This window comes from Hemiscyllium ocellatum, chromosome 10 (assembly GCF_020745735.1).
Source record: "Hemiscyllium ocellatum isolate sHemOce1 chromosome 10, sHemOce1.pat.X.cur, whole genome shotgun sequence".
NCBI lineage: Eukaryota > Metazoa > Chordata > Chondrichthyes > Orectolobiformes > Hemiscylliidae > Hemiscyllium > Hemiscyllium ocellatum.
Window position 1 is genome coordinate 1,329,329 of NC_083410.1, and position 26,477 is coordinate 1,355,805.

A 26,477-nucleotide genomic window follows, 5' to 3' on the forward strand; every position below is an offset into this window, starting at 1 on the left:
CACGCAGACACGGGGAGAATGTGCAAACTCCACACAAACAGTTGCCTGAGGTGGGAATTGAACCCGGATCTCTGGCACTGTGAGGCAACAGTGCTAACCACTGTGCCACTGTGCCGCACTCATCCAAGCAAGTGGGGAGTATTCCATCAGTCTTGACTCACACCTTCTAGATGGTGGACAGCGTTTGGGAAGTCAGGTGGTCAATTACTCATTACAGATTCCTAGCCTCTGACCTGTTCCTGTAGCCAATATATTTATATGGATAATCCAATTTAGATTCAACGGTAACTCCGAGGATGTTGATAGTTGACTATGCTGATTCAATTACCAAAGTGACCAATTTCTTCTTTTCATATTACTATCCCAAATAAAAGTATATTCCTAAATAAACTCAAACTAATCTGTTTCCTTTAAAAAAAGTCTTACTCTGAAGATACGTGGTACAACTAGAGCTCTTTAGTATGATTTTGCCCCCCACACACAGAACACAAGAGAGAAAGACTATATTTTGCAAAGATGAAGGTTTTTAAGAATAAGGCAAAGGGGAAGAAAGGGGGTCTAAGAGTCCAGAAACAAAGAATAAGATGTGATGGCTTTGCATGTGCAGTGAACTTTCTACAAATTACACTGAATTGCTGATAGCCATAGATTGTTGATAGATGTCTCGTTCTGATTCCACAATCCACCTTTTCATGTTTTCCCAGGTAGGCAGAAATACTGGTATTTCAAAACACTATCAGATTCCCAGGCACTTCTACCGAGAACAGGAATTCAAGAGAGGGCTTTGCAGTTCAGGGATATCTTCCCATACTGGCCTGGTTTGTAGAACTGAACTCCAAGTCTCCACTGGGACACATGCTGTCTAGCCCCTTTGAAGCTAAGATGTTTTCAGTCATAAGGCAAAGAAACCGAACTCTTACTTTTAGAAAGCTTTGCTTAGCTGGTTCTCTAAAGTCACTTGATTTCTACTTGATTCCAGAAGGAAACCAGATGAGTTACAGGGAGAAAGTGAGGATTGCAGATGCTGGAGATCAGAATCAAGAGCGTGGTGCTGGAAAAGCACAGCAGGTCAGGCAGCATCCGAGCAGCCAGAGACTCGATGTTTTGGGCACAAGCCCATTCATTCCTGAAGAAGGGCTCATGCCTGAAACGTCAATTCTCCTGTTCCTTGGATGCTGCCTGACCTGCTGTGCTTTTCCAGCAACACACTCTCGACGGGTGACTTACAGCACACATTAAAGTGTTGGCTTCCTTTTTATAATTCTGTCATGAGATGTGGCATCACTGGTTAGACCAGCATTTATTGCCCATGTCTAATAAAGGGAAAGGTGGCCAAACCATGGTGAACAAGAGAAATTAAGGACAGCATCAGATCGAATGAAGGAGCATACAAATTGGCCAGAAATATAATAGACTGTGAGCTGTTTAGATTACAACAATCGAGTACATAAGGGTTGGTTACAAGAGGAAAACAGAGTCCAAGAGTAAACTTGTGGGAAACATCACAAACTGACTGTAAGAGCTTCTATAAGTGTGTGGAAAGAATGTGCATTGAAACAGGGACCAGGCTGTTTTGGATCTGATAGTGTGTAATGATGCAGCTTTATTTAAACTATGTCAGAATAAAAGATCCTTCAGGACATTATGATCATAACATGGTAAAATTTAGCGTTTGGTTCGAGAAGGAGGCACTTGGGTTGGAAAGTTTAGATAAGGCTAATTGCAAAGGAATGAGGGCAGAAATGGCTGGGGTGGATTCAGAAAGGGGTTTAGCTGCAAAGGTAAATGGCAGAACAATGGCAGACATTTAAGGCAAGTACAAGGGAAACTAAAGAAACTAAAGACTGCTATGACCCCTGGACCTGATGGGATGCATCCAAGAATATTAAGGGAAGTAGCTACAGAGATAGTGTAGTAATCTTCCAGCAATCCTTAGATTCTGAAAAATCCTGGAGGACAGGAACACTGCCAATTTAGCACCTTTATCTAAAAAGGGAAGGAGACAAAAAACAGGTAACAACAGACCAGTTACTCATGATTATTGGGAATATTGAGTCAATTTGGAAGGATGTTTTAGTAAAGCATTTGAAAATACATAATATGGTCAATCAGAGTTAGCATGGGCTTCATGCAGGGAAAATCATAGCTGACAAATTTACTTCAATTCTTTGAGGAGGTAACATGCAGGATAACTGCAGCAATGTAATATATTTGGACTTTCAGAAAGCATTTGGAAGTACAACATGTTGAGTTACTTAATAAGAGATGTTGGAGGCAGTATAATCACATGGAGAGAGGATTGGCTAACCAATAAAAGCCAGAGTTGGTAGAGTTGTCACAGGATGACAACCTGCAATTAGTGGAGTGCCACAAGGATCAGTGCTGGGGTTAAGATTACTGACAATATATATTCATGAGTCACAGAGCTGTACAGCACAGAAACAGACCCTTCAGTTCAACTCATCCGTGCTGACCAGATATCCCAACCCAATCTAGTCCCACCTGCCAGCACCCAGCCCAAATCTCTCTAAACCCTTCCTATTCATAAACCCATCCAAATGCCTCTTAAATGTTGCAATTGTACCAGCCTCCACCACATCCTCTGGCAGCTCATTCCACACACGTACCACCCTCTGTGTGAAAAAGTTACACCTTAGGTCTTTTTTATATCTTTCCCCTCTCACCCTAAACCTATACCCTCTAGTTCTAGACTCCCCCACCCCAGGGAAAAGATTTTGCCTATTTATCCTATCCAGGCCCCACATGATTTAATATATAATCCAGGGAAAACAGCCCCAGCCTGTTCAGCCTCTCCCTACAGTTCAAACCATCCAACCCTGGCAACATCCTTGTAAATATTTTCTGAACCCTTTCAGGTTTCTCAACATCTTTCCGATAGGAAGGAGACCAGAATTGCACGCAATATTCCAACAGTGGCCTAACCAATGTCCTGTACAGCTGCAACATGACCTCCCAACTCCTGTACTCAATGCCCTGACCAATAAAGGAAAGCATACCAAACACCTTCTTCACTATCCTATCAACTATCCGTGACTCCACTTTCAAGGAGCTATGAACCTGCACTCCAAGGTCTCTTTGCATAGCAACACTTCCTAGGACATTACCATTAAGTGTATAAGCCCTGCTAAGATTTGCTTTCCCAAAATGCAGCATCTCACATTTATCTGAATTAAACTCCATCTGCCACTTCTCAACCCATTGGCCCATCTGATCAAGATCCCATTGTAATCTGAGGTTACCTTCTTTGCTGTCCACTACACCTCCAATTTTGGTGTCATCTGCAAACTTACTAACTGTACCTCTTATGCTCACATCCAAATCATTTATGTAAATGACAAAAAGTAGTGGACGCAGCACCCAGCGACTTGGATGAACTAATTGAATGCCAAGTTTGCAGATAATACATAAATGGGCAGGAAGACAAATGTTGGGAATAACACAGAGATTCTGCAGAGGGATACAGACGGATTAATTGAGTGGGCAAAAACTTGGTAGATGGAATATAATTAGAGAAAATGTGAGGGTATAAACTTTGGTAGGAAGAATATGGAAACTGAACATTATTTAAATGGAGAAATGCTACAGAAACCTATAGAATACAGGATTTGGGATTCCTTGTCCATGAATCACAAAAAGCTAGCATCCAAATTTAACGGGTAATAGGGAAGGCGAATAAAATATTGGCCTTTATTTGAAACAGAATGGAGTATAAAAGTATGTGCGTGTGGGAGAAGTTTGCTAAAACTCTACAAAGCACTTATAAGGCTACAACTCGAACATTGTGAACAGTTACTAGGAATAAAGTTTAGAGTGATAACCAAAGATAATAGCTATGCCTTCCAAATGTTTAATTGCCTGGATGGATGCAGCTCCAACAACACTCAAGAAGCTTGACACCAAAGAACAAAGAACAGTACAGCACAGGAACAGGCCCTTCGGCCCTTCAAGCCTACACCAGCACATGATGCCTTTCTAAACTAAAAACCCTTTGTCCCTATGTATTCCGTATCCCTCTATTCCCTGCCTAATCATGTATCGATCAAGGTGCCTCTTAAATGTTGCTGTTGTATCCACCTCCACCATCTCCCCTGGCAGTGCATTCCAAGTCCCTACCACTCTCTGTGTAAAAACCGTCCTCCTGATCTCCTTCAAGCTCACTCCCTTTTACCTTAAACTTAGGTCCCCAAGTAATCAATATTTTTACCCAGGAAAAAAGACTTAGAAAAAAGATTCATTCTATCCATGACTCTCATTATTCTAAAGAATTTTATCAGGTCGACCCTCATCATTCAACTTTCAAGTGAAAACAAACTAAGTTTGTCCAATCACCTCATAGCTAATACCCTCCAAATCAGATAACATCCCGGTAAACCCTGTCCAAAGCCTCCATGTCCTTCTGGTAGTGTGCTGATCAGAACTGTGCATAACAAACTATATGTGGCCTTCAGATCAGAGCTGAAAATTTGTTGCTGGAAAAGCGCAGCAGGTCAGGCAGCATCCAAGGAACAGGAGAATCGACGTTTCGGGCATGAGCCCTTCTTCAGGAATTCCTAAAGGGCTCATGTCCGAAACGTCGATTCTCCTGCTCCTCTCAACTAGACTCTGTAATAGCTAAACATCTGTTCTATGCAATTGCAACATGACTTGCCAATTTTTATACTGATAGCCCTGACTGATAAAGGCAAGCATGATATGTGCCTACATGACCACGTTATCCACTTGTGTTGCCATTTTCAAGAGAACTGTAGCCATTCTGCCTAAATCTCTCTGTATGTTGATGATACTAAGAGTTCTGCCATTTACTGTAAACATCCCTCCTGCATTAGAGTTTCCCAAATGCATCTGCCTCACATTTGTCCAGGTTAAATTCCATCTGCCATGTCTCTGCCCAAGAATCCGGTCTATCTATATCCTGTTTTCTCCTCTGACAATTCTCCTCACTATCTGTAGTGTCCCCAATCTTTGTGTCACCTGCAAACTTACTAATCAAGCCACCGAGATTCTCCTCCAAATTATTTATTTATATTACATCCAACAAGGGTCCCTGTACTGATCGCTGCGGGGCACCACTGGTCATAAATCTCCACTCAGAAAAACACCCTCCAACTCTACTCTGTCTTCTAAGAAATATTGACAGATAGTTTCAAAACACTGTTCTGAACACACCTACCAAATTGTCCCCCATCCATGTTCCTGGCAACTAGGACAAAGTGAAGACGGCAGATGCTGGGGATCGGAGCTTAAAAATGTGTTGCTGGAAAAGCGCAGCAGGTCAGGCAGCATCTGAAGAAGGGCTTATGCCCGAAATGTCGATTCTCCTTCTCCTTTGATGCTGCCTGACCTGCTGCACTTTTTCAGCAACACATTTTTAAACTAAGTGAATCCAAGTCAATATAGGTCAAGTTAAATTACCCACCACCACAACAACTCTGGTCTTTTCACATTTTTCCACAATCTGTTCGCACAGCTGTTCCTCTATCACCCGATAGTACAATCCATGAAAGTGACTGTATCCTTCCTATTCCTGAGCTCTATTCAAGTGGCCTCACTGAATGAGTCCTTCAGGGTGTCCTCCCTCAGCACAGCTGAGAGATTCTCCTTTATCAGTAACACAACTCCTCCACCTCTTCTACGTCCCATCTAAATCCTGGAACATTAAGTTATCAGTGTTGTCCCTCTCAACTAGAGGAGAAAGTGAGGACTGCAGATCAGAGCTGAAAATTTGTTGATGGAAAAGCGCAGCAGGTCAGGCAGCATCCAAGGAGCAGGAGAATCGACGTTTCGGGCATGAGCCCTTCTTCAGGAATTCCTAAAGGGCTCATGTCCGAAACGTCGATTCTCCTGCTCCTCTCAACTAGACTCTGTAATAGCTAAACATCATAGTTGTGTGTGTTCATCCACGTTCTAAGTTTATCTTCCTTACCCGTTATACACCTCACATTAAAATAATACAGTTCAGACCATCAGTCCCACCATGTTCCGTAGCCTCCCCATGTCTATCCTTCCTTGGAGTCTTACTGACTTTAATCGCTGAGTCATTTTACTTGCTGACCTCTTGCTCTGGTTCCTGCTCCATCCAGGACAAAACCGTCCACTTGATTAGTGCCACTTCCATGAACATCCACTCCCTCCAACTCCATTGCTCAGTAACAGCAGCGTGTACCACCAAACACACTGCAAACATTCACTAAAAATCCTCAGACTGTACTTTCTAAATCCACAAACACTTCTATCTAGAAGGGTAAGGGCTGCACATAAACGGAAACAACACCCCCTGAAAGTTCCCCTCCAAGGCACCTATTATCCTGACATGGAAATAATTGATGTTCCTTCAGTACAAATATATCAAAATCCCCAAAAAAATTATCTTGTAGACATTCCATGGATTCCTTTCCTTGGGATCTCTACCAATTTGATTTTCTCAGTCCATCTGTATATCGAAGGCACCCACGATTATTATGATAGTGCTGTTCTTACCTGCCTTTTCTATCTTCTGATTTATTTCCTGTACACAGCTTCCATCAGCATTGTTTTTCCTCAACTCTACCCACACAGATTCTACACTTTCTGACTCTATACCACTTCTTGCTATCAATTTAAGTTATTTCCTGGTAACAAGGCAACTCGCCTCCTCTGTCTATCTCCCTGTCCTTTCAATCGGATTTGTATCCTGGAATATTTAATTCTCAGCCTTGATCTTACAGCCATATCTCTGTGATACCCACAACATTGTACCCTCCAACTGCAATCTGTGCTATAAGCTCATTTACCTTGTTTCGGAATCGAATACATTTAAATACAACACCCTCAGTCCTGAGTTGACTGTCCCCCTTCTCACAGTTGTCTCCTTATCTGCTGTGCCTGAAGTTAGATTCCTGACCATTTCCATACTCTCTTTCCTATGACTTGTTCTAAAAATTCCAATAAGCTCTCGAGTCCTCTCCCCTAACCTTTTCCAAAATATTCCATATAACTGGAGTTACATACCCCCTGCCTCAACCCCCTTCACCCAAATCTTTTGTTTAAAGCCCTATCCACATGCTTGCAGTCTGGTCCCAGCATGGTTCAGGTGGAGCCCACCCCACTGGAACAGCTCCCTCCTCCCCCAGTACTGGGGCCAATAACCCATGAATTTGAACCTGTTTCTCCCACATCAATCTTTGAACCACATGCATACCTCTTTAGTCTTGTGGCTGAGGTAGCAATCCAGTGATTATAACCTTTTTGGTTCTGCGTTTTAACTTAGCCCCTAGTTGCTCATATTCCCTGATCAGAACCTCTTTCCTTTTTTGACCGATATCATTGGTACCCATGTGGACCTTGACAACTGGACCTTTCCCCTCCCAAACCAAGTTCCTTCTGCAGCCCAGATGAGTTATCCTGAATCCAGGCACCAGGCAGGTGACACAGCTTTGGGAATGTCAATCCTGTCCACAGAGAAGAGAGACTATTCCCCTGACAACACTTTCCCCAATTCCCCCCTCTTGAGCCCTGAGGATCCCTGTAACCAGGTGCTTTCTTCAGTTTGTTCATCCTCCCCTATAGCCCCTACTCTCACCCGCACAGGGAGTGAGAGTCATAAACCTGTTAGACAAGCTCAAGGGCTCCTTCAGCACTACCTCCTGGATCCCTCTACCTGCCTCATTTATAGTCACACCCTCCTGTCACTGACAACATTTGAGGGAGTTAATCTGAGGGGTGTGACTGTCTCCAGAAACATACAGTCCAGGTAACTCTCCCCCTCCCTGATGTGTTGCAGTGTTTGAAGCTCAGACCCCAGCTCATTAACTCTGAGGCAGAGTTCCTCAAGCAATGATGTGGTCACTATGAACCACGGTGGGGTCCACTCGATTCCACATCATGCAGGTACAACATAATGCCTGGCCCTGAATGTATGTTATATTTTCTTCTTTCTTAATGTATTTTCTTGAAAATTTCCTACTGGCCTTTTAGTTTGTAATCTGTAAATCTTTCTCCTCTTCATCTTCAAACTGAAAGTAATTTATAACAAATATTCAAATTAGCAGTTATTACCAACCAATGCATTTGCCATTTTCCTGTGATGTCAATCTTTCTTTTGTGCTAGATCCCAATACTGGACTTCAATTTATCTTTTAGATTAGATTACTTACAGTGTAGGAACAGGCCCTTCGGCCCAACAAGTCCACACCGACCCGCCGAAGTGCAACCCACCCATACCCCTACATTTACCCCTTACCTAACACTACGGGCAATTTAGCATGGCCAATTCACCTGACCCGCACATCTTTGGACTGTGAGAGGAAACCGGAGCACCCGGAGGAAACCCACACAGACACGGGGAGAATGTGCAAACTCCACACAGTCAGTCGCTTCAGTCGGGAATTGAACCCGGGTCTCAGGCGCTGTGAGACAGCAGTGCTAACCACTGTGCCACCGTGCCGCCCACTGTGCCACCGTGCCGCCCACTGTGCCACCGTGAAATACTTACAAACTATGAACCAATAAAGTAAGCAAAACGCACACCTTCCCCACTGCACCAAAATCCCCAAATTACATACTCACTCAAGCCGTGTTACACTCTGGATGTGATCTCTCCTTCCGTAATATGCAAAGCTAACCAATCATGGCTGATCTCATCTCAGATCTTTCCTGAAGAAGGGCTCATGCCCAAAACGTCAATTCTCCTGCGCTTTGGCTGCTGCCTGACCTGCTGCGGTTTTCCAGCAACACATTTTTCAGCTCTGATCTCCAGCATCTGCAGTGCTCACTTTCTCCTAGTTGATCTCATCTCGGCCTTAACTCCACTTGCTTACTCATTCTGCATAATCCTGCAACGTGTCTCCAATTAAAACCTTGACTATCTCATCCTTCAATATACACAATATTGCAGCATTCACCTGCAGTCAGGTGAAGTGAACTCCACAGGTTCATGCCCCTTCGGGAGAAGTAATTTCTCCACATAGAGTCACAGTCATAGAGATGTACAGCATGGAAACACACTCTGCAGTCCAACTCATCTACATCAACCAGATATCCCAACCCAATCCGTCCCATCGGCAGGACCTGGTCTGTATCCCTCCAAACCGCCCAGACTCTCAGCCGCACTGCACGCTGCCCTCGAAGCGGCTGCGGGGGGAACGAGACTGTCACACACCTCCTTCTGGAATGTGCCTACACAGAGGAAGTCTGGAGAGGAATGCAGTGGTGTTCGTCGAGATTCATCCTGAGCAGTGCCGTGACGCGGGACTCCGTGCTCTACAGCCTGTTCCCCTGGACACACACCGAGACGAATATCAACTGTGCCTGGAGGATCATCAACTCAGTGAAGGACGCTCTCTAGGTGGTCCAAAACCTGTTGATCTTCCAGATGAAGGAGTTGACCCCGACTGAGTGGTGCAGACTGGCACATTCCAAGGTCCAGGACTACGTGTTGAGGGACGCGCTGAAGCTTGGGGCAGCTGCCGCCAAGGCGCGGTGGGGAAAGACATCTGCCTGCCTAAAGAAGATCAGGGGGCACATGCAGTCATTTGGGCTCTGCTGACGCCTCAGCTCAATATATGGGCATAGGATTGATAAACGTACAGACCTGTATATAACAATGATAAATTCTGATCTCTGTATGTAAATGGTTACGTGGGTATGGCATGACCAACTGTACAGACCATCAAATTATTTTATTAATAAAGTATATTTTTGTAATAAAAAGAACCTGGTCTGTATCCCTCCAAACCCTTCCTTTTCACATACTCATCCAAACGCTGTAATTGTACCAGCCTCCACCACATCCTCCTGCAGCTCATTCCATACACACACCACCCTCAGTGTGAAAAGGCTGTCCATTAGGTTCCTTTGATATCTTTCTCCTCTCATCCTAACCTATGCCCTCTAGTTCAGGATTCCTCCACCCTTATCTATTTACCCTAGCCATGCCCCTCATGATTTTATAAGGTCACCCCTCAGCCTCCGACACTCCAGGGAAAACAGCCCCAGCCTGTTCAGCCTTTCCCTGGTGCTCAAATCCTCCAACCCTGGCAACATCCTTGGAAATCTTTTCTGAACCCTTTCAAGTTTCACAACATCCTTCTGATAGGAAGGAGACCAATATTCCAAAAGTGGCCTAACCAATGTCCTGTGCAGCTGCAACATGACCTCCCAATTCCTGGACTCAATACTCTGACCAATAAAAGAAAGCATACCAAACACCTTCTTCACTATCCTATCTACCTGCAACTCCACTTTCAAGGAGCTATGAACCTGCATTCCAAGGTCTCTTTGTTCAACAACATTCCCTAGGACCTTACCATTAAGTGTATAAGTCCTGCTAAGATTTGCTTTCCCAAAATGCAATACCTCACATTTATCTGAATTAAACTACATCTGCCACTTCTCATCCCATTGGCCCATCTGGTCAAGATCCTGTTGTAATCTGAGGTAACCCTCTTTGCTGTCCACTACACCTCCAATTTTGGTGTCATCTGCAAACTTACTAACTGTACCTCTTATGCGCGCATCCAAATCATTTATATAAATGACGATAAGTAGTGGACCCAGCACCGATCCTTGTGGCACTCCACTGGTCACAGGCCTCCAGCCTGAAAAACAACCCTCCACCACCACCCTCTGTCTTCTTCCTTTGAGACAGTTCTGTATCCAAATGGCTAGTTCTCCCTGTAGTCCATGAGATCTAACCTTGCTAATCAGCCTCCCATAGGGAACCTTGTCGAACGCCTTACTGAAGTCCTTATAGATCACATCTATTGCTCTGCCCTCATCAATCCTCTTTGTTACTTCTTCAAAAAACTCAATCAGGTTTGTGAGACATGATTTCCCACGCACAAAGCCATGTTGACTATCCTGAATCAGTCCTTGCCTTTCCAAATACATGTACATCCTGTCCATCAGGATTCCCTCCAACAACTTGCCCACCACTGAGGTCAGGCTCACCGGTCTATAGTTCCCTGGCTTGTCCTTACCACCCTTCTTAAACAGTGGCACCACGTTAGCCAACCTCCAGTCTTCCGACACCTCACCTGTGACTATCGATGATACAAATATCTCCGCAAGAGTACCTTTTCCTCCGCTACATCGATGACTGTATTGGCGCTGCCTTGTGCTCCCATGAGAAGGTTGAACAGTTCATCCACTGGACCAACACCTTCCACCCCGACCTCAAATTTACCTGGACAATCTCAGACTCCTCCCTCCCCTTCCTGGACCTCTCCATTTCTATCTCGGACGATCGAAACAACACAGACATTTACGATTAACCAACTGACTCCCACAGCTACCTAGATTACACCTCCACCCACCCTGCCCCCTGTAAAAATGCCATCCCATATTCCCAATTCCTTCGTCTCTGCCCCATCTGCTCTTAGGAGGACCAGTTCCAATACTGAACAACCCAGATGGCCTCCTTCTTCAAAGATCGCAATTTCCCCCCAGATATGATCGACGATGCTCTCCACCTCATCTCCTCCACTTCCCGCTCCTCCGCCCTTGAGTCCCGCCCTTCCAACCACCACCAAGACAGAACCCCACTGGTCCTCACCTACCACCCCACCAACCTCCATATACATCGTATCATCCGCCGTCATTTCCGTCACCTCCAAACAGACCCACCACCAGGGATATAATTCCCTCCCTCCCCTATCAGCATTCCGGAAAAACCACTCCCTCCGTGACTCCCTCATCAGGTCCACACCCCCCACCAACCCAACCTCCACTCCTGGTACCTTCCCCTGCAACCGCAAGAAATGCAAAACTTGCACCCACCCCTCCCCCCTTACTTCCCTCCAAGGCCCCAAGGGATCCTTCCATATCCACCACAAATTCACCTGCACCTCCACACACATCATTTACTGCATCTGCTGCACCTGATGTGGCCTCCTCTATATTGGGGAGACGGGCCGCCTACTTGCGGAACGTTTCAGAGAACACCTCTGGGACACCTGGACCAACCAACCCAACCACCCCGTGGCTCAACACTTCAACTCCCCCTCCCACTCCACCAAGGACATGCAGGTCCTTGGACTCCTCCATCGCCAGACCATGGCAACACGACGGCTGGAGGAAGAGCACCTCATCTTCCGCTTGGGAACCCTCCAACCACAAGGGATGAACTCAGATTTCTCCAGTTTCCTCATTCCCCCTCCCCCCACCTTGTCTCAGTCCCAACCCTCGAACTCAGCACCATCTTCCTAACCTGCAATTCTCTTCCCGACCGCTCCGTCCCCACCCCCACTCCGGCCTATCACCCTCACTTTAATCTCCTTCCACCTATCGCATTTCCAACGCCCCTCCCCCAAGTCCCTGCTCCCTTCCTTTTATCTTAGCCTGCTTGGCACACTTTCCTCATTCCTGAAGAAGGGCTCATGCCCGAAACGTCGATTCTCCTGTTCCTTGGATGCTGCCTGACCTGCTGCGCTTTTCCAGCAACACATTTTCAGCTCTATCTCAGCAAGAGGTCCAGCAATCACTTCTCCAGCTTTCCACGGAGTTCTAGGGTACACCTGGTCAGGTCCTGTGGATTTATCCACTTTTATGTGTTTCAAGACATTAAGCATTTCCTCCTCTGTAATCTGGACATTTTTCAAGATGTCACTATCTATTTCCCTGCATTCTATCGTCATCTCTGTTTAAATGTATTCGCCCTTATCCTAAAGCTATGACCTCCCATTCTAATTGCCTCACATGAGGAAACATCCTCTGTGTGTTTACTTTGTCATTCTGCTTTAACATTTTATATCCCTCAGTTATATCTCCTTCCATTCTTCTACATTTCAGAAAGTAAAGGCCTAACTGCTCAATCTCTCTTCATAAGACAAACTCCTCATGCCTGGAATAAATCAAAGGGAGACAAAAAAAGCCTAAAGGCCAATTAGCATAACCTCTGTTATTGGGGAAGGATGTACTAGCAGGGAATGTTGAGATAAGTCGTAAAATCAAGCAGAATCAGTGTGGCTTCATGAAGAGAAAATCATGCCAGGCAATCTTGCCTTGATGGTGGGGAAACTGCTGGAAACAATTCTGAGGGATACAATTAATCTGAACTTGGACAGACAGGGCTAAGGAAGAACAATCAGCATGGTTTGGTTAAGGGGAGGTAATGTCTGATCACATGATTGAATTTTCAGAGGTGGCCAGGTGTAGATGGGGGCAAAGCTTTTGATAATAACATACTGCATTGAGTCAGAGAGATCTATAACACAGAAAAAGGCCTTTTGGACCACGATGTCCACGCTAGTTAAAAACCACCACCTAAGTACTCTAATTCCATTTGGCAATAATTGGCCCATAGTCCCATATGTCTTCGCCTCACAAGTGCATATCTAAATTCTTCTAAAATGTGATGGCAGTTTCTGCCTGTACCACCCTTACAGGCAGTGAGTTCTAGATTCCTGCCACATTCTGGGCAAAAGCTTTTCTTCACATTTCTTCTTAACCTTTTACCCTTACCTTAAATCTATGCCCTCGGTCATTGATCCCTCCATAAAGGGAAGCAATTTCTTCCTGCCTACCCTATCTCTGTCCATCATAATGTTATACATCTCACACGTCCCCTCTCAATCTCCGCTGCTGTAAGGAAAACAACCCCAATCTGTTCAGAACTGAAACTTTCCAGCCCAGGTAACATCCTGATTAATCTCCTCTGCACCTTCTCCAATGCTCTCACATCCCTCCAATACGGTTAATGGGATTTGGTGACAAGAAGTCTGGGAGAGAACATAAAGGTCAAACAGAGAGAGGAACCGAAGAGTTTGTACTGGTTTTTGGACTGACTTCATGACAGAAGGATTTGATACTACAGCATGAAGATTGTTTTCTTGCCTAATTTCCCTGTATCAGCTAGATCCTGGAGGTTCAGAAAATAGAAACTAATTTATAAGTATTACTGAAACTTTGTCAGAGTGAACTGAAAAGATGGTCCTGACCAACATCTTCAGAAAATCAATCAAGAAACAATCATTTACACCTGTGGAACAATGGATCATGAAAACCACTTTCGTGATCTGGCCAGTTTTTGTTATTTTCTTTTATCTATCCCTTAACTGTGTTTATTTGTCTGTCTGCCTGTTGTGTGAATGGGGCTGAAAACAAAGCTCATTGGGTTTAAATCATACACATCAATTATACTATTTTCATTAAATTTCCTCTGCTCAAGGTGCTATATTATTAATAAATAGTTAAGTCTCGTTTAAGCTACAAACCCAGGATCTAGAATCGATTATTCTCAAAGATTGGTAAGGTTTATTCAAAAAGTCTGGTTAGAAACCACCAGGTCAATGTTGAGATCTCTCAAGGTCTTAATTCTACTACTGTGAAGAGGGATGTTGGTTTGAATTGGCTGTTTATCTCCCTGTTACAACAATAGATAGTGGGAGATGTGAGATTATGCACTTTAATAGGAAGAACAGTGGAGATAAATATTATTGAAATGGGGAAAGAAAGCAGAAAGCTGCAGGAACTGGGAGACATGGGACATCTTGTGCATAAAGTACAAAAAAAACCTGCGTTATGTGCTCAGTCAATATTATGGAAGACAACTAGAATGTTGGAAATAAACACAGAGACGCTGGAGAAACTCAACAGGTCTGGCAATATCTGTGGAGACAGAAACAGCGTGACCATTTACCAAACTCAAAACCTTATTTCACTCAGAGGGTAGTGAACCTATAGGGTCATCAGAGACAACGATGTGGGAGCAGGTAGAGAAGCTGTTGTCAATGCTTCTCTGACTGTGATTCTTTATTCATTCATGGGAAGAGGGCGTCATGCTCATCCATAATCGAATTCATAAGGAAGTGAGATCAATCCCACGTACCAGATGACAGTGAAGAGGTATAGGAGGAGGATGGTCTGGTCAACTGTATCGAATGCTGTAGACAGGTTGAAGAGGACGAGGGTGGGTGGTTTACCACAGTCATACATGGAGGGAGGAAGCAGTGACTCCGCTAACAGCTGTTTTGATATTGTGGCAGCAGTAGAAACTAATTCGGTCAGATCAAACATGGTATTCTGGGAAAGATAGAATATAGTTTTGGGAGATGACAACATTCAGAGAGTTTGGAGAGAAGCAAAATATTTAACCAAGTATCAATCCTGTGAAGTACTTGGGAGAATTTATTACTTTAAAGTTTAATTACATGTTGTTGTGAGGCTCACTGACACAGGTGAGATCAGCACAGGCCCAGAATGAAGCCTTGGCCTTTCCTTAGGAATTGTCTCAGAACATGCATTTTGAAATGATTGTTTTTCCCTTGCAAAGTTTAACCGCACAAGTCAGACAAATCAGCCTCAGAGTGAAAATGCCTCAATACTAGTAAAATAAAGAACACCGCATGCTGAAAATGTGAAACAAAAACAGAAATTGCTGGAGAAACTCAGTTGGTCTGGCAGCAACTGTGGAGAGAAAAACAGAGTTAGCATTCTGAATCCAGTGACCCTTATCAGAACCGACTGTTTCTCTCTTCACAGGTGCTGCCAGAGTTGCTGAGTTGCATCAGCAATTTTAACACAGAAGTACGCTCCCTGCATTGATTCAAGTGTAATTGTTAATTTTAGCGATGTTCACATTATCATGGTCCATATCTGACATAGTACTCAGAAATATAAGCAACCAATTCAGTCCTTTCACAGCTTCTCAAACCGACGTTATTCATTCGCCCACTCACCCCCTCCCAACCCACCTAAAATCCTCTAACTCACCCCTCCCCATATCCACAAACCCCTTCCCATGTACTCTATATCTAAAACCCCATTTCATCTTATCCAACTCACTCTATTCATATACCTCACATCATCTCTTCACCATTTCCCTCTATTCATCTTCCTCTAAATTCCTCAACCTATCTTCTCCATTTCGCACCCTCCCTTCCCATATCCAACTCATCCACTTCCTACATGCCCGATCTCATCCCCTCTCCTTATCCCCCAAACCCCCATTCCCCAATCTCACTAATCCATCTTTCATCCCATGTCCCCTAACTTCACCAGTACTTCTTTCCCATGTCCCTCAGTTCCTTTCACTCCACCTTCGGTTCCGTTTGGCCCCATTGCAAACTCTCATTTCAAGTTGCTCCCAATAAAGAGTTCCACAAATCCTATTTCTCTCTGGCCTGAAGTTTTCCCTGGTTGTTCAGTGCACCCCTGAGACCGCACAGAAATGACCATCCCTGTACCTGCTGCACCAGGGCCGCACTGTTGATTTGTTCCTGTTGTTGCTGGGCGATGGTGACCCCCAGGACAAGCGTGTGAACCCCACATGTGGTGCTGGTGATGAGGACAATGGGTGTCAGCTGCAGTGGGAGGGTGATGAAGAAGGAGAAGGTGAAGAAAGCTTGCCAGCCCACTGTGTCACTGGCCTCATGAGCATGGGAGAAGTTCAGGCCCAGGAAGGAGAAGATCTGAGCAGCAATAAGGACCCAGAGGCTGTATGGAATGACCTTCTGGGAAATTTTATCTGGGACAAGTCCAAACCGACACAAGATGAAGAGGAGGAGATGGACAGCCAATCCGATTCCAGCCACCAGGAGAGAGGCCAACTTGTCATTGGAGTACAGCACGGCACATGTGATGATGACATAACAGTCAAATAGTGCAGCAAAGACCACCAACACCAGGAGAGTATCATGTCGCTGACGACGGAAGTATGTCTGGTACAGGTTCTCCAGGGAATCGGGGACAAAGGTCAGTCTCATGAAACGGGGGAGGCAGAGGCAACATCCTGAACTCCTGACTGTCACCTCTCGGCTCCGTTCCACACCCTGCTCAGGGTCAGAGGGCAGGCTGACTGAACATTCTGCTGAGTACTCTGGCTCTGAAAACGCACGGTTCCTGGGCATCGTTCTGAGGCTACCAGATTCAGGTGAGATTGTGTCTACTATCTAGCCAGACAAACCTGTGGCATGCAAATTGTTGTTAAGAGACTCACTGCCAATTGGTCTCCGAAGATTGATATCAGTTAGTGCTGGGTGAATCACTGTCACCACTGACAGACATGTAACTGGATGCACCGAAGATCGATGTGTCAATGCAGGATAGGTAAGCAATTCCAGAATCACTGATAGGTAAGGGAACAGTGCCAGCTGAGGGAGTTAGTGTTGGTCTATATAATGTCCACTCTGCCCCAGGGGGATATGATGTGGGAGGAAATTACTGCAGATGCAGGATCTTCACTCTGTTCCCTGGAAGATGCAATATCCACTCTGACCCGGGGCGCTACGATGTCCACTCTGACCTGGGCGCTACGATGTCCACTCTGGCCCAGGGGGGTTACGATGTCCACTCTGACCCAGGGGGGTGTTACGATGTCCACTCTGACCCAGGGACTGGGGGAAGGTGGGGAATATGATGTTCACCCTGACCCAGGGGGTGGGAGGGGAGGGGGATACAGTGTTCACCCTGACCCAGGGGGATAGAGTGTTCACCCTGACCCAGGGGGTGGGAGGGAGGGGGATACAGTGTTCACCCTGACCCAGGGGGTGGGAGGGAGGGGGATACAGTGTTCACCCTGACCCAGGGGGATACAGTGTTCACCCTGACCCAGGGGGTGGGAGGGGAGGGGGATACAGTGTTCACCCTGACCCAGGGGACACAGTGTTTGCCCCGGACTCCGGGAGGGTGGGGAAGGCTGGCGCTGAGCTGCAGCCCCGGGTCCGGGCGCTGCTGGAGCCGCACCGAGAGCTCGGGCCGGACTGGTCCCCAGCACAAGCCGAGCCCTGGGGCCGGCCGGTCGGTCCGTCCTCCCGCTGATACCCACCCGATTACCGGGCCAGAGCCTCCGGACAGCGCCGCGGAACGAGCCCGGGCTCGGGATCCGAGTCCCGCAGCTTCGCAAATCCCAGCGAATCTCAGCAGCTGCTTCCACTGGAGAGAGAGAGAGGGAGGAGGGAATGATAGAGGGAGGATAGAGGGAGGGAGGGAGGTGGGAATGATAGAGGAAGGGAGGGAGGATAGAGAGAGGGAGGGAGGTGGGAATGATAGAGGGAGGATAGAGAGAGGGAGGGAGGTGGGAATGATAGAGGGAGGGAGGGAGGATAGAGAGAGGGAGGGAGGTGGGAATGATAGAGGGAGGGAGGGAGGATAGAGAGAGGGAGGGAGGTGGGAATGATAGAGGGAGGATAGAGAGAGGGAGGGAATGATAGAGGGAGGGAGGATAGAGAGAGGGAGGGAGGAGGGAATGATAGAGGAAGGGAGGGAGAGAGGGAGGTGGGAATGATAAAGGGAGGATAGAGAGAGGGAGGGAGGATAGAGAGAGGGAGGGAGGAGGGAATGATAGAGGGAGGGAGGGAGGATAGAGAGAGGGAGGGAATGATAGAGGGAGGGAGGATAGAGAGAGGGAGGGAGGAGGGAATGATAGAGGAAGGGAGGGAGGGAGAGAGGGAGGTGGGAATGATAGAGGGAGGGAGGGGATCATAGAGGGAGGGAGGTGGGAATGATAGAGGGAGGGAGGGATGTGAGAATGATAGAGGGAGGGAGAGAGAGGGAGATGGGAATGATAGAGGGAGGGAGGTGGGAATGATAGAGGGAGGGAGGTGAGAATGAGGGAGGGAGGATAGAGGGAGGGAGGTGGGAATGATGGAGGGAGGGAGGATAGAGGGAGGGAGAGAGAGGGAGGGAGGGAGAGAGAGAGGGGAGGAGGTGGGAATGATAGAGGGAGGGAGGATAGAGGGAGGGAGGTGGGAATGATGGAGGGAGGATAGAGGGAGGGAGGGAGAGGGGGAGGAGGTGGGAATGATAGAGGGAGGGAGGAAGGGAAGAGGGAGAGTAACGGTGGAGGGAGGGGAGCAGGAGGAGGGAATGATAGAGGGAGTGAGAAGAGGGGAGGGAGGAGAAGGGATGAAGGGAAGGAGAGTGTGTAAAGGGGAAAGGCAAGGGGAAGAGGGAAGCAGGACCAGGGAGAGAGGGGACAGGGAAGGGTGTGAGGAACTGAGGTAGGTGTGGGTTGGGAGTTGGAGCGAGTGAAAGAGGGAGGGGGAAAAGAGAGAGAGAGAGAGAGAGAGACGTGGCAGACAGAAAAGAAGGAAAAGTGAGGGAAAGAGACACAAGATAGGAAGAGATACCAAGACAGAGTGAGAGAGAAAGGGAAGAGAGGCACAGAGAGGAAATGATAGGGACTTTGATTCAGAAAAAGAGAGGGTAAGGTGACAGGGAGGGAGGGATAGACAGTGATGGAGCAGGAAAGGAGGATGGACTAGAGTGATTCTCTCTCTCTCTTTATCTTTCTTTTACTATCTCCATCACTCTGATACTACACCTCTCTCTGGTTTTGTCTCTCAATATCTTTCTCATTCAATTCCTTCTCTCTCTATTCAATTCAGTTTCTGTTTACTCTTCTGTCCCTCGATTTCCCTCTTGTGCACAGTTCTTCTGACTGTCTGCCTTTTCTTCCCCCTCGCCACCCCTCTGTGATCAGAGTTGGCTTTTCCCAGTGAAGCCCTGGTCATGAGCAGTGTTATCACAGGCCTGTGATTAGTTATGTTCCTCATACTTCATAGCAAGGAACAAATAGGACTGAGCCTGTGTTAAAATCTACAACTGAGTCAGAGTTAACTCCTTGGAGGCTCGGATGAAAGGGAGGGAGGGTGGTTAGAGTGAGTCAGACTCTGTGAGGGGATTCCATACGAGTAATATCTGCACTGGCTCAGTCTCATTCAGCAGAAGAATGACAACCAGCGGCCTTTGGGTGGTGAAATAGACATGACCTCACCGTTGCCCATACCTGAACTACAAGAATGCCTATGTGTGAGATATCAGGTTAGCACACATTGATACTGAACTGGGAACTTTCATTGACAGCTGTAATCTTGAGATGCTGACTATCTGGAAAAAAATTGAAAGAGATAGGCTAAAACAAAAATCTCAACTGGCAGAAAAGAAATTCCACAGAAACACAGAGACCTGTTTTGGGTACATTCTTAACCCAGTATCTTTCTCTGGAGCAAGTACCCTGCAGGACCAGGTGATGTTTATCACCAAATTAACCATCATGGCAAGAGGTTGCCAAAGAAAAAGTGAGTCTGGGACAAGAGATACAATCTAAAACTGTGCCATCAACCAAAGCACTTCTTGAACACAGGCAGATGGACATTAAACCAGTAGGTGCTCTCATAATCCACCATTAGTAAATCTTTCCTAGCCAAGAATTAGGCATAAAACACAGAAACGTACAGCACAGAACGGCCCTTTGGCCCACGATGTTGTGCTGAGGATTATTCCTGATCTAAAATAAAATAACCTAACCTACATTCCCCTCAACTCACTGCTGTCCATGTGCATGCCCAGCAGTCGCTTAACTGTCCCTAATGACTCTGCTTCCACCACCACCACAGCTGGTAACACATTCCTTGCATTCACAACTCTCTGTGTAAAGAACCTACCTTTGACATCTCCTCTATACTTTCCTCCTAATATCTTAAAACTATGACCCCTTGTGGCAGTCAATCCTGTCCTGGGGAAAAGTCTCTAGTTATTGACTCTATCCATGTCTCTCATTATCTTGTATACCTCGATCAGGTCACCTCTCTTCCTCCTTCTCTCCAGAGAGAAAAGTCCGAGCTTAGTCAACGTCTTTTCATAAGGCAAGCCCTCCAGTCCAGGCAGCATCCTGGTAAACCTTCTTTGCATCCTCTCCAAAGCTTCCATATCTTTCCTATAATAGGGTGACCAGAACTGGACACAATATTCCAAGTGTGGTCTCACCAAGGACTTGTAGAGCTGCAGCAAAACCTCATGGCTCTTAAACTCGATCCCCCAACACCATATGCCTCCTTAACAATCCTATTCACATGGGTGGCAACTTTGTGGAGTCTATGCAATTGAATACCCAGATCCCTCTGTTCCTCCACACTGCCAAAAATCCTGTCTTTAATCCTACATTCCGCATTCAAGTTTGACCTTCCAAAATGCATCACTTCACATTTATCCAGGTTGAACTCCATCTGCCATTTCTCAGCCCAGCTCTGCATCCTATGTCGCGCTGCAGCCTGCAGTAGCCCTCTATACTATCGGCAACACCTCCAACCTTTGTGTCATCTGCAAATTTACTAAACCACCCCTTAACCTCCTCCTGACCTTATGAATGAGCCTACCATGGGGAACCCTATCAAATGCCTTGCTGAAGTCCACATACACCACATCCACTGCTCAACCTTTGTTGACCTGCCTTGTCACCTCCTCAAAGAACTCAATAAGATTTGTGAGGCATGACCTGCCCCTCACAAAGCCATGCTGACTGCCTTTAATCACACTATGCTTTTCCAATTAGTCATAAATCCTATCCCTCAGAATTCTTTCCAAAACCTTGCTGACCACAGCTGTGAGACTGACTGGTCTGTAATTGCCAGGGATTTCCCTATTCCACTTCCTGAAAAGAGGAACAACATTCACCTCCCTCCAATCCTCTGGTACGACTCCAGTGGAGAGTGAGGAAGCAAAGATCTTCACCAGCAGCTTAGCAACCTCCTTTCTCACTTCCCAGAGCAACCTAGGATAAATCTGGTCTGGCCCTGGGGACTTATCATTCTTAATGTTTGCCAAAACTTCCAGCACATCAACTTCATCAATCTCGATCTGTATCCCAGCTCCTCAGAGTTCTCATTCACCAAGGTCCCTTTCCTGAGTGAAAACTGAAGCAAAAAACTCCTTTAGGGCTTCCCCTATCTGTTCAGACTCCACACACAAGTTCCCTACGGAATCCCTGATTGGCCCAACCTTCTCCCTGATCATTCTCTTATTCCTCATGTATGAGTAAAATGCCTTTGGGTTCTCCCTAATCCTTCCTGCCAAGCCTTTTTCGTGCTCTCTCCTGGCTCTCCTCAGTCCATTTCTGAGCTCCTTTCTAGGAAGCCTGTAATCCACTAAAGCTATGCTAGATCCTTGCTTCCTCCACCTTATGTAAGCTGCTTTCTTCCTTTTGACGAGAATCCCCTCTGTTCTCGTCATCCAAGGCTCCTTAATCTTACCCCTTCTTACCTGTCTCAGAGGAACACATTTGTGCATCACTCACAACAACTGCTCCTTAAACAGTCTCCACATGTGGAGGGAAGCTGGGTGGGTGACGTTAGAAAACAGACTGGCCGTGATCTTCTTGAATAGTGAGTCTGATCCAAGGAGCTGAATGCTCTTCCTCCTTGTGATTCTGTAACAGCAGACCTCCACTATCAGCAGCAAGGAGCTGTGATGGGAGTCACCACTTAATAAAGGGCTTTCATGGCCTGACCCCTATCACAAGATATCCTGACAGCAAGAACCAAAACCAACCTCCTCTTTCTCCCTAAATTAAGAATTTTCAACATATTAACGACCCTTTCTGTTTTACCCAGTTCGCCTTCCCCTCTCTCTCTCTCTCTCTCTGCCATGGTGCAGTTGATTGCCACTGCCTTGATGCCAGGATGTTGTAAGCAACAGGTATCAGCAGTTAATGTCTGTGACCCAGACCTAACCTTGGGAGCTTTGCAGGCAGACAAATATTCACAGACACATTCACATAACTCTACAGTAATATGAGGTATGTCAAGTTCCAAGCCGTCAATTCTGAAAGGGGATTCTCCAATCAGAGGCACACACAGACAGCATGTTTTGAGATGGTTTGGAGTTCAGGTTAAGGTTTTGGATGTAGGTTTACTCACTGAGCTGGAAGGGTTATTTTCACACGTATTGCCACCATACTCGGTAACATCTTCAGTGAGCCTCCAGACGAAGCACTGCTGGTGTTTCCAGCTTCTATTTATATGTTTGGTTTCCTTGGGTTGGTGATGTCACTTCCTGTGGTAGCCACAAAAAGACATGACCCACTCTCACTAGTATCCTTACATACAGATAAGGAAGGACACCACTTCGACTGGGACAAAACATCCATCCTAGGACAAGCCAAACAGAGACACGCACTAAAATTCCTAGAAGCATGACATTCCAACCGGAATTCTATCAACAAACACGTTGACTTGGACCCCATTTACCACCCCCTGAGAAAAAGAACAGGAAATGACATCGCCATAGACAATGACAGCACCACAGGAAATGGCATCACCAATCCAAGGAAACCCAAACATATAAATAGAAAGCAGGAGACACCAGCAGTGCTTTGTCCAGAGGCTCACTGAAGATGTTACCTAGTATGGGTGACGAAACATCTGAAAATGAACCTTCCAGCTCAGCGAACAAACCTACATCCAGCACAGACAGACATTTCTGCGGCTTACAGCAGAACATTAGAATGGTGTGTTGCCTCCTGGTGCCAGGTTTAATGATTTCTTGGAGTGGGTGCTGGATATTCTCAAAGGGGACAGTGACCAGCAGGAGGTCATTGGATATATTGGTAACAATGAAATAGGTAGAGAAAAGGATGAGGTTCTAAAGAGTGAGTATAGGAGATTAGGCAGAAGGATAGTAATATCTGGGTTACTGGTGGTGCTTGGTGCTAGTGAGAGTAGGAATAGGAGGATAGAGCAGATGAATGTATGACTGAGAAGCTGGTACAGGGGAAAGGATTCATATTTTTGGATCATTGGAGAATCTCTTCTAGGGTAGAAGTAACCTGTATAAGATGGATGGGTTGCACCTGAATTAAAAGAGGACCAATATCTTTGTGAGAAGATTTGTAGTGTAGCTAGAGGGGCTTTAAACTAATAAGTGGGGTGGGGAGGTGGGACCCAAAGAAATAGTGAGGAAAGAGATAAGTGTGAGGCTGGTACAACTGAGAAAAGCAACAAGTCAAAGGGAGGCAAGACCATTGCAAACGAGTTAAGACTAGGAGAAAGTGAGGTCTGTTGATGCTGGAGATCAGAGTTGGGAGTGTGGTGCTGGAAAAGCACAACCAGTCCGGCAGCATCCAAGGAGCAGGAGAATCAACATTCCAAGCATAAGCTCTTCATCGGGAATGTGGTGGAGTGGGGAGCAGGGTGGTGGCAGAAGGAGTGGCTGAGGGGTAAATGGGAGGTGGGTGGGGTGAAGGGGCTAGGACTGATATTTATTTCAATGCAAGAGGCCTGACTGGCAAGGCAAATAAACTGAGGGCATGGTTGAGAACATGGGTAAGGGAGATCATAGCTATGACCGAAACATATCTCAGGGAAGGACAGGACTGGCAGCTTAATGTTCCAGGGTACAGTTTGTTTGGGGGGTGGGGGGGGTGGGGAGGGGGGGGGGGGTAGGAGAAGGGGAATGGATTTTTTTGGTTAGAAATATGAATGAGATAAATGTGAGGTATTGCATTTTGGTAAGGCAAATCAGTGCAGGTCTTATACACTTAATAGGAGGATTCTAGAGTCAGTTGCCAAACAAAGAGATCTTGGAGTGCAGGTTCATAGTTCCTTGACAGTGGAGTCACAGGCAGGACAGGATAGTGAAGAAGGCGTTTGGTACACTTGCCTTTAGTCAGTGCATGCATTGGGTATATGTGTTGGGAGGTCATGTTGCCACTGTACAGGACATGGGTTAGGCCACTTTTGAAATACTGTGTTCAATTGTGGTTTCCCTGCTATATGAAGGAAGTTGTGAAACTTGAAAGGATTCAGAAAAGATTTACAAGCATGTTGCCAGGGTTGGAGGGTTTGACCAATAGGGAGAGGCTGAACAGGCTGGGGCTGTTTACCCTGGGGTGTCAGAGGCTGAGGGGTGACCTTATAGAGGTTTATGAAATCATGAGGGGCATGGATAGGGTGAATAGTCAAGGACTTTTCCCCAGGGTGGATGAGTCCAAAACTCGAGGACATAGGTTTAAAGTGAGAGGGCAAAGATTTAAAAGACACCAAAGGGTCAACGTTTCCATGCAGAGGGTGGCATGTGTGTGGAATGAAATGCTAGAGGAAGTGGTGGAGGCTGGTACAAAGACTATATTGAACAGGCATCTGGATGGGTATATGAACACGAAGGGTTTAGAGGGACATGGGCCAAACGGTGGAAAATAGGACCTGATCAGTTTAGGATATCTGGTCAGTATGGGCGAGTTGAGCAGAAGGGTTTATTTCCATGCTCTACATCTCTTTGTCTCTATACAGAACCCAAATCTATACAGAAAATCCAGCTATGACCTCTGCAAAGCAATCAGGGATGCCAAGAGGCAGTACGAGACCACATTAGAGAGCCAAACCTACCAGTCTCCCACCGCCTATGGCAAGGCCTCAACAACATTACAAGATACAAAACGAGGCAGAGCAAGATAGTGGACAAAGACACATCCCTCCCTGATGAGCACAATGTTTTCTGTGCTCAGTTTGAGCAGAATGCCAGCAGCGTGGTGATGCATGCCAATAGCCCCAGACATACCTATTCCTTCGATCACCGCTGCAGATATCAGATCGGTCTTCCCGGGAGTCAACCCAATAGAAGCGACGGGTAAGATGGTGTCCCACATTCTGTGCAGGCCAATTGGCAGAGGTACTCACCAACATCTTCAATCTCTTCCTGCCACAAGCTGACGCCCCCACCTGCTTCAAGACCACCATTATCCCCTTACCGAAGAAAGCACATGTGCCTTAATAACTACCGTCCAGTGGCTCTGACCTCCATAATCATTAAGTGACACAAGAGGCTGGTCATGACCCACATCAATTCCAGTCTCCCAGCCTGTCTTGATCCCCCACAATTTGCCTACTGATGTAACAGGCCCACAGAGGATGTCACATAGAACATAGCAGCGTACAGCACAGAACAGGCCCTTAGGCCCACAATGTTGTGCCGAGATTTAATCCTAATGTAAAATATAATAACAACCTACACACTCCTCAACTCACTGCTATCCATGTGCATGTTGCTTTAATGTCCCCAATGACTCTGCTTCCACCACCTCAGCTGGCAACGCATTCCATACATTCACAACTCTCTGCATAACAAACCTACCTCTGACATCTCCTTTATACCTTCCTACTAATATCTTCAAACTCTGACTCCTTGTACCAGTCAATCCTGCCCTGGGGAAAAGTCTCTGTCTATTGACTCGATCCATGCCTCTCATTATCTTGTACACCTCGATCAGGTCTCCTCTCTTCCTCCTTCTCTCCAGGGAGAAAAGTCCGAGCTTATTCAACCTTTCTTCATAAGGCAAGCCCTCCAGTCCAGGCAGCATTCTGGTTAACCTTCTTTGCACCCTCTCCAAAGCCTCTGTATCTTTCCTATAGTAGGGTGATCAGAACTGGACACAATATTCCAAGTATGATCTCACCAGGGACTTGTAGAGCTGCAGCAAAACCTCGCGGCTCTTAAACTCAATCCCCCTCTTAATGAAAGCCAAAACACCATATGCTTTCTTAACAACCCTATCCACTTGGGTGGCAACTTTGAGGGATCTATGTACTTGAACACCCAGATCCCTCTGTCCCTCCACACTGCCAAGAATCCTGTCTTTAGTCCTATATTCAGCATTTGAGTTCAACCTTCCAAAATGCATCACTTCACATTTATCTGAACTCCACCTGCTATTTCTCAGCCCAGCTCTGCATCCTGTCTATGTCACGCTGCAGCCTGCAATAGCCCTC

The 26,477-nt window shown here is 46.3% G+C and overlaps 1 protein-coding gene across 1 annotated transcript in view; it reads right to left on the minus strand.

Moving 5' to 3' along the window:
- Positions 1 to 17,933, minus strand: part of adcy3a (adenylate cyclase 3a) — a 192,248-nt gene extending 174,315 nt beyond the window's left edge. The window contains exons 1-2 of the mRNA XM_060830720.1: positions 17,762 to 17,933; positions 16,182 to 16,900 (exon numbers count right to left, since the gene is read on the minus strand). Of these exons, the coding sequence (XP_060686703.1) occupies positions 16,182 to 16,844 (663 nt within the window). The 5' untranslated portion in view covers positions 16,845 to 16,900; positions 17,762 to 17,933. The remainder of the gene's footprint in view (positions 1 to 16,181; positions 16,901 to 17,761) is intronic.
- Between the last annotated feature and the right edge of the window lie 8,544 nt (positions 17,934 to 26,477).